General features: G+C 40.7%; 1 protein-coding gene across 1 annotated transcript in view; it reads right to left on the bottom strand.

Moving 5' to 3' along the window:
• dmgdh (dimethylglycine dehydrogenase) overlaps positions 1-14,023 on the bottom strand; it is a 173,522-nt gene extending 159,499 nt beyond the window's left edge. Inside the window, exons 1-4 of the mRNA XM_068029462.1 lie at positions 13,738-14,023; positions 12,740-12,917; positions 7,042-7,140; positions 3,349-3,513 (exon numbers count right to left, since the gene is read on the bottom strand). Coding sequence (XP_067885563.1) covers positions 3,349-3,513; positions 7,042-7,140; positions 12,740-12,917; positions 13,738-13,868 — 573 coding nt within the window. The 5' untranslated portion in view covers positions 13,869-14,023. The remainder of the gene's footprint in view (positions 1-3,348; positions 3,514-7,041; positions 7,141-12,739; positions 12,918-13,737) is intronic.
• Positions 14,024-14,103: the final 80 nt, after the last annotated feature.

Here is a 14,103-nt window from a genome sequence, read left to right as displayed (position 1 = left end):
GACCAACCTTTTTGAATTTTTTGAGAAGGTAACAGAGACAGTAAACAATGGTAATGCAGTAGATGTAATTTATCTGGATTTTCAAAAGGCCTTCGATAAGGTGCTCCATAATCAACTAATGAATAAGGTCAGAGAATGTAGATTCAGGGGACATGTGGCAGAATGGATTGCTAGCTGGCTTCAAGATAGAAAGCAGAGAGTGGGACTAAAAGGTAGTTATTCAGAATGGCAGAAGATGGGAAGCGGTGTTCCATAAGGATCATTGCTGGGACCAGTGCTATTCACAATTTATGTTTATGATTTGAACTTTGGAATCAAAAACACAATTTCTAAATTCGCAGATGACACCAAAGTAGGGGGGACTGTCAATATTGAGGAGGACTGCAACAAGTTACAAGAGGACATGAATAAACTTGCAGAATGGGCAAATGATTGGCAAATGAAGTTCAACACAGATAAATGTGAGGTACTACATTTTAGTAGGAGAAATAGAGAGATCACTTATTATTTGGAAGGTGCAAGTCTAGGTGGAGTAGAGGAACGAAAGGATCTCAGAGTACAAATAAGTTAATCACTAAAAGTTGCGCCACAGTTAAGGCCATAAAAAAATCAAACCAAGCACTCGGCTTTATTTCTAGAAGGATGGAATCGAAAAATAGGGAAGTTATGCCAAATCTGTATTGAACGTTGTTTAGACCGTACTTACAGTACTGCAGCAGTTCCAGTCACTATATTATAAAAAAGATATAGAGGCACTGGAGAGGGTGAAGATAAGATTTACAAGAATGATACCAGAAATGCGTGGGCAAACATATCAGGAAAGGATGAACAGCCTGGGCCTCTTTTCTCTTGAAAAAGAAGGCTGAGGGGTGACGTAGAGAGGTCTTTAAAATTATGAAAGGTTTTGATAGAGTGGCTACAGAGAGAATGTTTCCACTTGTGGGGAACAGCATAACTAGAGACCATCAATTTAACATAGTCACCAAGAAATCCAATACCCAAAGAGTGGTGAGAATGTGGAACTCGCTACCACAGTGAGTGGCTGAAGCGAGTAGTATAAATGCATTTAAGGAGAGGCTAGACATGCATATGAGGGAGAAGGGAATAGAGGGTTACAATGATAGATTTAGATGAGGAAAGATTAAAGAGCATAAATACATGTATAGACTGGTTCAGCTAAATGGCCTGTTTCTGTGTCATATATCCTATGTATGTAATGCAATGTATGTCACCTTTGATGGTTTCAGCCCAGTTGCTGGCCATAGCCTCATGGAGGTTAGGACATGCAGGTGTGCTTATCCCCCCTCCGGTTAGCACCTGCTGCCTCTGTTTGTGCACCATCTTGTCCTGCTAGAGAGAGGGAAGTGTGCCAGTGAGTGTCAGGCAATCTGTTGGCTGATGTGGCTGTCATGATTTAATAGCTGGCAGTGTTTGCAGCCTGTGAAATGTTGGGTGTGAGGCTTGCAGCACTGTTAAATGTGTGAGAGTAAGATGAAGTATATGAATGTTGGATAGGAGGCCTAATTTATTGAGATTGTTGGCAGGAGTGTGGTGATTTACACAGTAGCTGAAGCTAATGGTGCAGTTGGTGTGATACGGCAAATGAAAATGCATTCACTGACCTTGACCACTCAAATGAGGTCATTTAACTTCTTACAGCACTGTACCCAGGTCCTCGGGGCTTGACTCCTGGCATTGACCTCCATGGCTATATGCTCCCACTGCCTTTTGACTGTGTGTCTGGTTGGCCTTCATTGCCCATGCAGATACAGGACATCTCTCCTTTGTTCCATCTCCTCCACCAAGACCTCCAGTGCAGTGTCTGAAAACCTTGGCAACTGCTCTCTCTCCTGTTGTGCCATTCCTCACTCTTTCCAGAGTTAAATTATCTTTAACCTCACCTCCCAGAACCTGCTCCAGCCACAATGCACCTCCCTTTTAAGAGGTGCAGGCAAGCTTTAAGTAGGATAGCTTTAAGTGGTGCTAATCATTCAAATTATTGGCACACTGTTGATGCATCCAACCAAAGAACAGTGCGCTTAGTGCTAGCTGCAGAGATCATTCAAATAAGCAGACAGCACGCAGTTGGCATGCTATCCGCACTGCAGTCAACGGGCACAGGTTAATTACGCATCACGATCCCCCTTCCCATTTTCAGGAGCTATCCAATTTAGCCCCCGGGAACTGGTATTTACACCGAAAGTTGACATTAGCACTGTAAAATAGGTAATTTCGCAGGGACAAAGCTCATTAACGTCCTTCGAAATGAAAAGCAAATGTCACCACCTTTTTAAGCTCTGTATGTAAAGGATATCTTTGGAGTGTTTTGATATTGAAAGTGAACAGAACAAATTTCACAATTTGTGAGCTATGGTGTAAAGGGCTACTGGGGGGATGCAATTTAACTCAAATTAAGTTAAATTATAGAAATAAATATTTTTAAAAATCTTTTCTAATGCAATACAAAAGGCAATAATTTAATAAACACAGAACGATGGGCTGAATGGCCTCCTTCTGTGTTGTATTGTTCTATAATTCTATGACATCATTAATTGTGAAGAAAAATTAAGAAAGCTGTGGATACTTAAATGGACATAAACTGGCAAAACATTATTTAAAAAAAATAGGGCGGCACAGTGGTGCAGTGGTTAGCATCGCAGCCTCACAGCTCCAGGGACCTGGGTTCGATTCCGGGTACTGGAGTTTGCAAGTTCTCCCTGTGTCTGCGTGGGTTTTCTCCGGGTGCTCCGGTTTCCTCCCAAAAGACTTGCAGGTTGATAGGTAAATTGGCCATTATAAATTGTCACTAGTGTAGGTAGGTGGTAGGGAAATATAGGGACAGGTGGGGATGTTTGGTAGGAATATGGGAGTAGTGTAGGATTCGTATAAATGGGTGGTTGATGTTCGGCACAGACTCGGTGGGCCGAAGGGCCTGTTTCAGTGCTGTATCTCTAATCTAAAAAAAAGACTGGGACACAAGATTGGCTTCCCTAAAATTGGAATGTACTGTATATGACTTAAGAGCAAAATACAACTGACCATAAGAGGGGATTCTGCTCGTTTGGAAGATGCTCATTACGTCTCATGCAGCTGACATCTGTATTCAATATTAACCCACTTTTTTTTTAAAAGTTAGTTGACGAAAAAGAACACTGCTGAAAGGGTAAGTGAAAGATGCTCCGGAAAATATTGCAAAATATTGTTCCAAGTAAAGCTTTTGTAAATATTTGCAATAATATCCAAGCTGGGTACATAACTTAAATAGTTCAAGGCAAAAGGGTTATAGAAAATAAATGATACGTCAGCAAGGTGATCGACTAATATGAAGTCAACCAAGTCCCAGTTTACCTTGTCAATATTTATCAGAGGGAACAATTCCTGCACTTTCTCAGGACCAATCAAAAACTGTGGTGTCACGTTCCAACGTGTCCGGGTCACATGGTAATGAAATTCATCCACTCGGGTAGGGGTGGTAGCAATTCGAATACTGCCAGGCTGATGAAAGCCAACGGCCTGTGGAAATATTCCCAAAGTAACAATTAAGAATGTCTCAATGGTTAATTCTGCCATCTTTCAAATGTTTTGAGGAGACTATTAACAAAACTTTACTGTCCCAACTTGTTTTGCGCTTCTTTTTGTTTTATTAATTTCAAAAAATACTTGGCTGAAGATGCCCAATATCAGTCTGCGCTGTTTATTTTAGAAGTCCCCACAAAACTAGATGAGAAGTTAAAGACTGTAGATGTAACAGGTGATTTCTGCAGCAGTTCTACTAGTAGTCTATTTACACTCTCAGAGGAAACCACTCTGACATTCCAAGTGCAAACAAGCTCCACGAGTCCTGACATGAAGGAACGGGTTTGCAGGGTTAGTTTTATGTTTCAGGATAATTACCAATGCAGGGATGATACACTGTAAGCACATGTTTCTACATTGTGAAACTCTTCCACCGCTTCTCCAGTATGTGAGGGTTGCTGCGACCGTGAATCTGCCTTGTTATACTGGATTCAGAGAACTGGCAGCCGATGTACCCTCTAATTATTTTTTTGAAGTGCATGGGCGGTTTGTTTAAGTGCGCGGCTCATTTAAATGTTTTGTGCAGCCACACACACAGGGTAACTTAAAGGGGTCGACTTGTGCGTGGCCTGCACAGGAACTCCCGTGATGCTGCACAGCCACACGGCCGCACAGCTTATGAGAACACTGCTGGCAGCAACACTGAAGTAAATGCTCATCCGTAAGATCACACAAGTAAGAGTTGATCAAAAGTCATGCTTGAGACTTTTAAGGCTATAAATTTCATGGATCCTGCAAAGGGCAGAGGTGGGACAAGGTGGGACCTCCATCACCACTTTGTCCTGCTTCTGACCCTGTCTCAAATCTTTGTGTTAACCCCAGTGAAGAGGCAGACCTCAATCGGGCTCAAGTAAAATGACCACCATTTGTTTTACATTCCTCTCAGGGAAAAAAGAGGACACTTTAAGAGATTTATTCAGCTTTGATGGGCCTTCTATATCTAAGACCCTCCAACTGCACAACCCCCCAACACCTTTCACAAATACCTGAGTTGGGGGAACTGTTTCTTCAGTCCCCACTGTGTCCTTCTGCAACCCTATATTCTGCTCCCACCTGCAAGCAGGCTGCCGCTTCCCACGTGTGCAACTAACCAGGGGCATGCAAATGTGACCAAGGAGTAGAAATCACTCGGCCTCATACTCCCAAGATTGTGGCGTTCTGCCACCCGCCGCAGCCCCCATCCGCCCAATTCCCATCTGAGTTAAAATTGAAGCTTAAGTGTCTAAAAGTCATAGCTTTTGAGAGAGATAACAAATTTCTGATAAATTTGACTCTGGTTCCTAACACAATGGTGTCTCATACATTTTTATAAACAATAACTTACTACCAGCATATGTCAATCTGTTTTTTTGTACAAATTAACATCTGTTTTGGGACATTAAACACTGTAAAATGGGGGAAGTTGGGCTTATCACCTGAACACTGGAGAAAAAAGCTGACCAATAATTTCCCAGGCAGGCCATGCAGGAAAATTGGGAAAGGTGTTTAATGTGCAGCCAATCCAAGAAGCACAGAACCCTAATGTTAATAATTTATTCAGTATTTTCCATACTTCTGGCATGGGCTCTGGATGTCTATGGAGAAGCTTTATCCAATATGGTGGGCAGCACATTTTCAGTTCGAAATGCTTAGGGGCGGCATAGTGGCGCAGTGGTTAGCACCGCAGCCTCATAGCTCCAGGGATCCGGGTTCAATTCTGGGTACTGCCTGTGCGGAATTTGCAAGTTCTCCCTGTGACTGTGTGGGTTTTCGCCGGGTGCTCCGGTTTCCTCCCACAGCCAAAGACTTGCAGGTGATAGGTAAATTGGCCATTGTAAATTGCCCCTAGTGTAGGTAGGTGGTAGTGAATATGGGATTACTGTAGGGTTAGTATAAATGGGTGGTTATTGGTCGGCACAGAGTCGGTGGGCCGAAGGGCCTGTTTCAGTGCTGTACCTCTAAATAGAAATGAGCATGCGCTTCTTGACCACCATAATAAAGTCTTACCCATAACTGATGCAAGCCTTCACGGCTTGTTATTTCATTGATCAACCCTATGTTCCTTTCTATATGTTGGTGTTATGTTAACTATTTTCCAATTTGTGCGCATTGCTGTTTCTAATGGTAATGGCAAGACCATAATTGATTTTGCTGGTGACTTCTTTCAACATTCTAGTATGAAGTCCATCCAGACCTGGTGCCTTTACCTTCTTCAATCTATTAGTGATTGTCTTACTTTTCTATTTCCTTTTCTACACCCATAAAATGATCAATTGCATTACTGTTTCCTTTGTTACTTGCTTGCTGCAAATATTTTCAGATTTACCTGACATTTCTTCTAATTTTTCCTTCTATTCTAACCTCATTTGCTATTTTACCTCTCGATAAAAAAACACAGAACTTTACTGGAATTTCTCCCACCTAAAAATAAATTAAAACACATCTCTTCACAGAATACCTCTGATGCAAGTAAAATGGCTCTAAAATCACATTTTCCCCATAAACTTGACAATCTAGATCATTCCAAACACTGTAAATAAAGTTGACAAATTCTAACCAAATTGTTGAGTGATCAACAATATAGGGCTGGATTTTAAGAGCTTTCCGCAGCTCAGAAAATGGCGGCCTGCACCAAAGAGCCGCCGTAATCTCCCATGCAGCAGCTCATTTAAATGGCCGGGGCAGCCCACCCGCCCGGGCAGCCCACCCGCCCCCCAATCACGTGGAGGGGGCGGGCTATCCATTACCGGCAATGGCGTCAGCTGTCTATGTGCTAGTGCTGGCGCCATTTTTAAAGGGCAGCCAGTCCTGCCGGCATATTTACATTTTTAAAGAAGTAATCTCCCCCCCCCCCAAATTAAATAAATACATTTATAACACCCCTTTCCCACTCCCTCTCTCAATAACAATTACAGTAACTATTTGCCCTTTCCCCCCAAAATACTTACTTTTTACATTTGACATACCCCCTCAAACTGCACGAAGTTTAAAGGTCAAACCTTCCCACCAGCCCCTACACTCATTACGTTCATTTGGGCTGTTACCCGCTCCCGTCCTCCCACACTGAAAATCTTACCTCCTCCACCCTCTGCACCAGTGTAGTCCCGTGTTTCCCCAGACAGGGATTTGAAGGTGCAGGAGTGCCGGCCGCCACGCTAAAGATTGCGGTGGGCCCTCAAGGTTGCAGGTAAGTCTATTTAAATGTATTCATTTTATTGATTTGAATATTTTAATTGGGGTCCCGTTGCCCAGTGGCGGGGGTGTGGGGCCACCACGGAGCCTCACTGCCTCCGGGAGGATTGGGCGAGGCCTTCACGGCGTCGAGGTCTGTGGCAGGCCTCTCCCGGAACGATCTTCAGTCCACCCCCAACCCCTGCCACGGAACCCGACACCTGATGGAGAACAAAGTCCAGCCCGTAGTATGGATATAACACATTAACTGCAATGGATGGTGGAGTAAAGTTGCAGGTTAGTGCAGCCACTTACCTGTCCAGTCTCTTCTTCCAAAGCTTCATAAAGTTTGATGCTGTAGTGATGAACTTTCTTCAAATTGATTCCAGGGTGAAAATATGTTGTTAAACCAGCCTGAAGGAAGATAACATTTTTGGATATAAGACCTAAATAAGCATAAGCAGACATGAATAAAAAGTGATTGAAAATCTTGATCTGAAGGGGACAAGAACAAATATCTTATTCAAAGGGAACTATTGAAGAAATATTGATATTAAAAGTAATTTTGCACCTGTTCCAACTCTTTATTTTAGAATGCAAAAGATTTATTAGCAGAGGCTCCAATTTATTACTCTAAGCGAGGGATTCATTCTGTCTGCATGAATTTTTATTGACAGTGGTTTTCTCTAAGCGTGACTGTCCTCATCCTTGATGCATGATAACACCCATGACAGAGAATTCATTATTGTTATGTAGTTACCGCATGTCTAAATTAGCTGAAATATTGAGAAAGTCCATACCAAAAACATTGTTGGAATGTCCTGAATGTGTAGCGAGTGTTGTGAAATCTGTATTACGAATTGTGACATGATTGTTCCTGTAAGATAAGCCATAATTTTGACTTGCCAACATACGTATATACAACTATATACGGGGGCGGCACAGTGGCGCAGTGGTTAGCACCGCAGCCTCACAGCTCCAGCGACCCGGGTTCAATTCTGGGTACTGCCTGTGTGGAGTTTGCAAGTTCTCCCTGTGTCTGCATGGGTTTCCTCCGGCTGCTCCGGTTTCCTCCCACATGCCAAAGACTTGCAGGTTGATAGGTTAATTGGCCATTATAAATTGCCCCTAGTATAGGTAGGTGGTAGGGAAATATAGGAACAGTTGGGGATGTGGTAGGAATATAGGATTAGTGTAGGATTAGTAGAAATGGGTGGTTGATGTTCGGCACAGACTCGGTGGGCCGAAGGGCCTGTTTCAGTGCTGTATCTCTAAACTAAACTAAACTAAACTACGTGCATACGAATTAGGAGCCGGTGTAGGCCACTCGGCCCCTCGAGCCTGCTCCGCCATTCAATAAGATCATGGCTAAAATGATTGTAACCTCAACTCCACGTTCCCACCTACCCCCAATTACCTTTCACCCCCTTGCTTATCAAAAACTACTCAGAATGTTGCCTGCCTCAAAATAAAATGTGTACTGTAATCCTGTATCAGCTTGGCCCAGTGGTAACAGTCTCACCTCTAAGTCTTTCAGCTATAGCCTCAAGACCGACTTCAAAAGTTCAACACAATCTGGGTTGATCCTTCAGAGCAATACTAAGAGAGTGCTGTGATGTCAGAGGTGCCATCTTTTAGATATGTTAAACTGAGGCCATATATGCCAGTGCATATGGATGTAAAAGAATGTATACTATTTGAAGAAGAGAAGGGAAGTCCTGCTGGTGTCCATCCCTGAATCAATATCCCCAAAAACAGATTATCTGGATATTTATCTCATCTGTATTTGTGGGACCTTCCTGTGTGGAAATTGGCTGCTGCATTGGCCTACAAAACAGTTACCGACTTCAAAAGCAATTTGCTGGTTTGAAAACACTTTGGGATGTCCTGTGGATGTGAAAGGCACTATATAAATGCAAGAGCTTTTTTAATGCAGAAACAAAACAGAAAGCACTATATGTCAGTACCAGCAGATCACAATGATTCTGCAGTTCAAACTTCCTTAAGCTAGAAACTTTAAAACAGATGCAAGGTCATCAACACAAAAACTCTCTCAAATTCAAGTTTAAAACTAACATAAACACATCCCAAGGATTCAGTACAGAAGATTTAATCAGGCTAAATAATTCAAACAAACTTTCCAGTTAATGTTAGATCTAGCCATGTAACCAACTATTCAATAGGCAGGGAAAACACATCATGGAATCAAAGGACATAATTCAAAAGGAACAGGTCCTTATCCATTGATGATTTGTCACTACATGCAATTACATAGAATGTACAGCAAACAGGTCATTCACCCAACTGGTCCTTGTCAGTATTAGTACTCCATATGATCCTCCTCCCACCCATATTGATCTCACCCTATCAGCATGGCCTATTCCTTTCTCCCCCATGTGATTATCCAGCTTCCCCTTAGATGCATTTATGCTAATAGCCTCAACTACCCACTATGGGAGCAAGTTCCACATTCTAACTACTCTCTGGGTAAGAAGCTTCTCCTGAATTCCCTACTGAATTTATTCATGGTGATCTTATATTCTTGGCCTAAAAACAGAAAATGCTGGGAATACTCAACAGGTCTGTGGAGAAACAGAGTTAACACTTCAAGTCAATGACTTTCCATCAGAACTGGTTTTGCCAAAAGGTCATTGGCCTGAACCATTAACTCTTGTTCCTCTCTCCACAGTTGCAGCCAGACTTGCTCAGTATTTCCAGCATTATCTGTTTTTATTTCAGATTTCCAGTATCTGTTGTATTTTGCTTTTATATTTATGGTTCTTAGTTTTGGTCTCCCCACAAGTGGAAACATCTTCTCTACATCTACCCTATTAAACCCTTCTATAATCTTGAAGACCTCTATTGCGTCACCTCTCAGCCTTCTCCTTTATAGAGAAAAGAGCCCCAGCCTGTTCAATCTCTCCTGATACCATTTCTGGTATCACCCTTAGAAATCCTTTTGGTATATTCTCCAATGCTTCTATAACCTTTTTATAACATGAAGACCAGAAATGGGCACAGTACTCTAAGTGCAATCTAACCAAGGTTCTATACAAATTTCTCTGCTTTTCAATTCTATCTCCCTGGAAATGAACCCCGGTGGTTTGTTTGCTTTTTTAATGGTCTTATTAACTTATCTTTTCTACTTATAAATGTCACTAGATGTCATTAGCGCAATTAGTAAACATCATTTCATCATAATTTATAATTATGCTAAAGATACTTAAACATTATTAATAAACCAACTTTTCAAAAATGCATTGAATCCAGTATTAGATTCCTGCAAATTGGACATGGTTAGAATCCAGCTTTAGAATTTGGATCTAATATTGAACTATCCTAGGGAGTACGGTAGCATAGAGATTATGTTTACTAGACTCGGAATCCAGAGCCTTGGAATAATTATCTAGAGACATATGCTAAAATCCCAAAATGACAGCGAAGGAATTTAAATTCAATTAGTTAAATAAGTCTGGATAAGAAGCAAGTATCTGTAATGTTTACCATAAAACTCCTGGATTGTCATAAAAATCCATCTGATTCACTAATATCCTTTAAGCTAGAAAATCCTCACCTAGTCTGGCCTATATATTATTCCAGGCCCACAGTGGTAGATTCTTAACTGCCCTCTGAAATGGCCCAGCAAACCATTCAGTTATATTCAAGAAAGTGGCTCACCACCACTTTCTCAAGGACAATTGGGAATAAGTGATAAATGCTGGCCTTGCCAGTGATGCCAACATCCTATGAATGAATAAAAAAACGAGACCTAATATTCAATATTACTTTAGAATGATTAGCTCTTAGCATGTTGAAGTATTTTTGTTAATTTTCTCTCATTCCTTTCATCTATGTCTCTCCATCATGTGCTTACCAAAGAGATATCTTAATGACATGCTCTTCTGCCTCTTCTAATTCCATACAGTGGTATGGAGTGATTATTGGTATTCTAATCTTCCCTCCCGTCTTATGAAGAAGCCTGAGCTACATTCATTTATTTACCTGAGTTGTCCCTCATTGTCATCACTTCTGCAAAAGGACTGCCTGGAGTTATAATTATCGGGGAAGATTTTCTCTTCTTACAATTTTGTAGCAAACACACCATAAATGCAATCTTTATGATTTTGCTACAAATAACAAAACAAAAACTCTTCAACTTTTGTTGGAACCGAATTTAAACACCCTACATTGAGTGATATTTGTAGATTTTTAAGGAAGTCCATTTTGGTAAACGTTCTGTATTGTAGAACTTTCAATTTTCCAAGAAATAACCAAACGCTTTTTCACTACTGGCAGCAGCTTTTATTTACATTTATTTATTGAACTGGCCATCATACTGGAGTTTTAGGATACAACTGAATATAGATTCAATTGTATAGAGAATGGGAAAGAGTCAAATACCAGGTATTATTTCAGAACACACACATATATTACACTAAGAATGATTTTCCAGAAGCAATATAACTTATCTGATATGTTACATATGCTGCAGTAGAAAAATTACATTATTTGAAAAATATTTACAACAGTACAAGTTAATTTACATGAATGGATTAGTAACTGGGGCAAAGAAATGGGGCATCTAACATGCCATAGAGTCATGCAGTGTTTACATACTGCAAAACTACAAAGAAATAAAAATGTCACTTTACATTGTACACTTGACATCAAAATGAATCTTAAGAAGCTGTACATTTACAATACATCTACACTAAAAGCAGTACACCATGAACAAAATGCATTAAGTACAAGAATATATATATATATATATATATGTTATATATTTGTATTTAGAATATAGTGGAATATCACAGATTTTACATAATATATATATCAATCAGTAAAATATCCAGATATCATTGCTTGTCAAATCGCGTAATATTAATGCTTGTCAAATCGTGTGATTCCATCAGTGTTGTCTGCCGTTGCCCCCCTCCAAAAAAAATGGAAAACAGTTAACAGAAAGCAATAAGAAATCACTGTTACCAAGTGATATATAGAATACCATTCTCTAGAATGTGCTTCAAAGCATATCATGGGAATGAAATGGGAATAAAACACAAGTCAAGCTTTTCTATTGTGTTTACAACATAATTTCAACTCTTTGATATATCCCTCAGCTCTTTACAAAAAATATCCTCATATCTAGGATTCTTTCTTCCTAGGATAACTGTGATATAGGGGATGAATTTGTCATATATTAACCCCACTTTCTGTCAAAAATACTTTTTGCCCATGTACAAAGCTCTGTGCCAGAAGACAGGAAATTGACAGTTAACAGTAGCACAAATGGAAGATAAACACTAGTGAACCACTCAAACTCTGCCCACAGTGTTTGTTGTGTTATGTAAGCCCATTTAATTTTTAACACATTTCCAAACATTATGCAGGATTCGAGCTGTCCAGAATCCCTTTAGAGGGAAGAGGGAACATTGCACAATAAACTGGTTATAGTTATTATGGATGTTAAACTGATGCTCTGTGTGTCCGTGACGTAAAAGATTTCATGGCACTTGAGAAAAACAGTAAGTTCTCCCAGTGTCCTGGCTATCATTCACCTGTCAGCTGACATGACCAAATAAAACAGTTCAATCATCTTATAGTTGTTTGTAGGACCTTGCTGTAAGCAAATTGGCTGCATGCTTACTTGCACAACAGTGACTCCACTTCAACAGTAATTTATTGGCTGCAAAACCCTTTAGGATGTCATGAGGACATGGAATTAAGTATATGAATGCAAGTTCTTTCTTTCTGACAGCTGTCTGTTGCACTGCCATCATTCTGACAGCCCTACAGATAGGCTCAGTCATATTACCTTTAGTGGACACAAACCGCAATATATAACTTAAATCCTGTTATGATGCATCCCTAAATTGACATTGATTTGTAACTTATGCCAATTAAACTACTGTACTGATCACTTTGCCTTAAGTACATTAGTTTTCAGAAGAAAAAAAGGTCAAATGACAGAAAAGGTCACTTTTCACAGTAAATTAATAAGTTATTTCCTTACTGCATGCCATGTAGAGCCAGCTGTTAGTTCCGACTTTTCCAGCAAAATCACATCTTTCATCCCAGCTTTGGCGAGGTGATAAGCCAGGCTGACTCCAACACAGCCACCCCCAATAATCACTGTTTCCGCACTATCTTTCCAACTTTTCAAAGGGGATAGAGGCTGTTCATTTTCTTTGCTAATGTACAGAAGAACACAAAGAATTAATCTATTTATTTCAACTTGTGCCACTGGCTGCACATGTATCATATGAAGACATTTTAAGTATTAGAAAACTACATGTATGCATACACATAGAATATATTATATATGTTTTGCATATAGCTTGCACGCCCTTTAAGCTCACATCTGCTTTCTTTAATATGCTCCCAATCATACTTTGTTGAAACACTCCTGTTGCTATAAATATGTATCCTCCGACTCACTGTAAAAAAATGTCACAGCAGATCTGCGAGTATATATGAAATGCACTGAGCATCTTATGTAAGCAAGTCCGAGGAAGAACTGAAGACAACTGTCCTTATCTAATCAAGTTATAATCAACAAGACATCTACACAGTAGATGCACCTTGGATGTTCTCCCTCTCCTGTGAAGAAGCGCCTGCTTTACACTCAGTACTTTCCCACAGTGGGCTTCCAATGTCTTAACACGGACATTTTCTGAATACATTCTAATGTTAGAAAGTCATATCAGAGAAAACCGGATGGAGGGGAGGTGGTGGGGGCACAAAGATAAAGAAATATATAAAACTCAGTCTTCAAACGGGTAAACGTGCGTGAGCAGAAATGTTCGACAGTCCAACCAACATACACAAGTTGTTTACACCCATAATGCGGACAAGTGGCTTCAGTCCGACCAGAATTTTTATCGCACTCATAAATAAGCAAGTCTCTTTATTTGCACAGAATGAGATATGATCACGCCCCGCAAGATTATACATCCAAACGGCAGAAAATGCATTATTTTCAGACAAGGCTGGGTTTAGGAAAGCACTCACCCCTTCTTGGATGGTGTGATGGGTGGCGCGCTGCCTAGAGGACGGACAGGAATCCAACGCGAGCGCTCTGCCAAAATAGGCAATTTTCCACGAAGAATATGAGACGGAAAAAGCTTTAGCAACCGCGACATGGCCAGATCCTAAAATACTGTTAATTTACATATCTAGAAAATAAATAAATCTGATTCTCTCCCTTTGTGTCTTTAGAGCCTTAGCCTCCTTAACCCAAACTCTGACGCTCCCAAACACTTCGCAACTTTTGCAACTTTGCCCCTCTCCACCCAGGAGAGTCCCCCGGAGACCAATGAGAGAGCGGGAGGCGGGGACCCGGAGTTCGCCACCTCTTTCGCGCTCGCTATAAAAATG

This window comes from Heterodontus francisci, chromosome 4, assembly GCF_036365525.1.
Source record: "Heterodontus francisci isolate sHetFra1 chromosome 4, sHetFra1.hap1, whole genome shotgun sequence".
In the NCBI taxonomy this organism is placed as follows: Eukaryota; Metazoa; Chordata; class Chondrichthyes; order Heterodontiformes; family Heterodontidae; genus Heterodontus; species Heterodontus francisci.
Note: the sequence above shows the minus strand (reverse complement) of the source record. Positions and strands in the feature narration are given on the sequence as shown.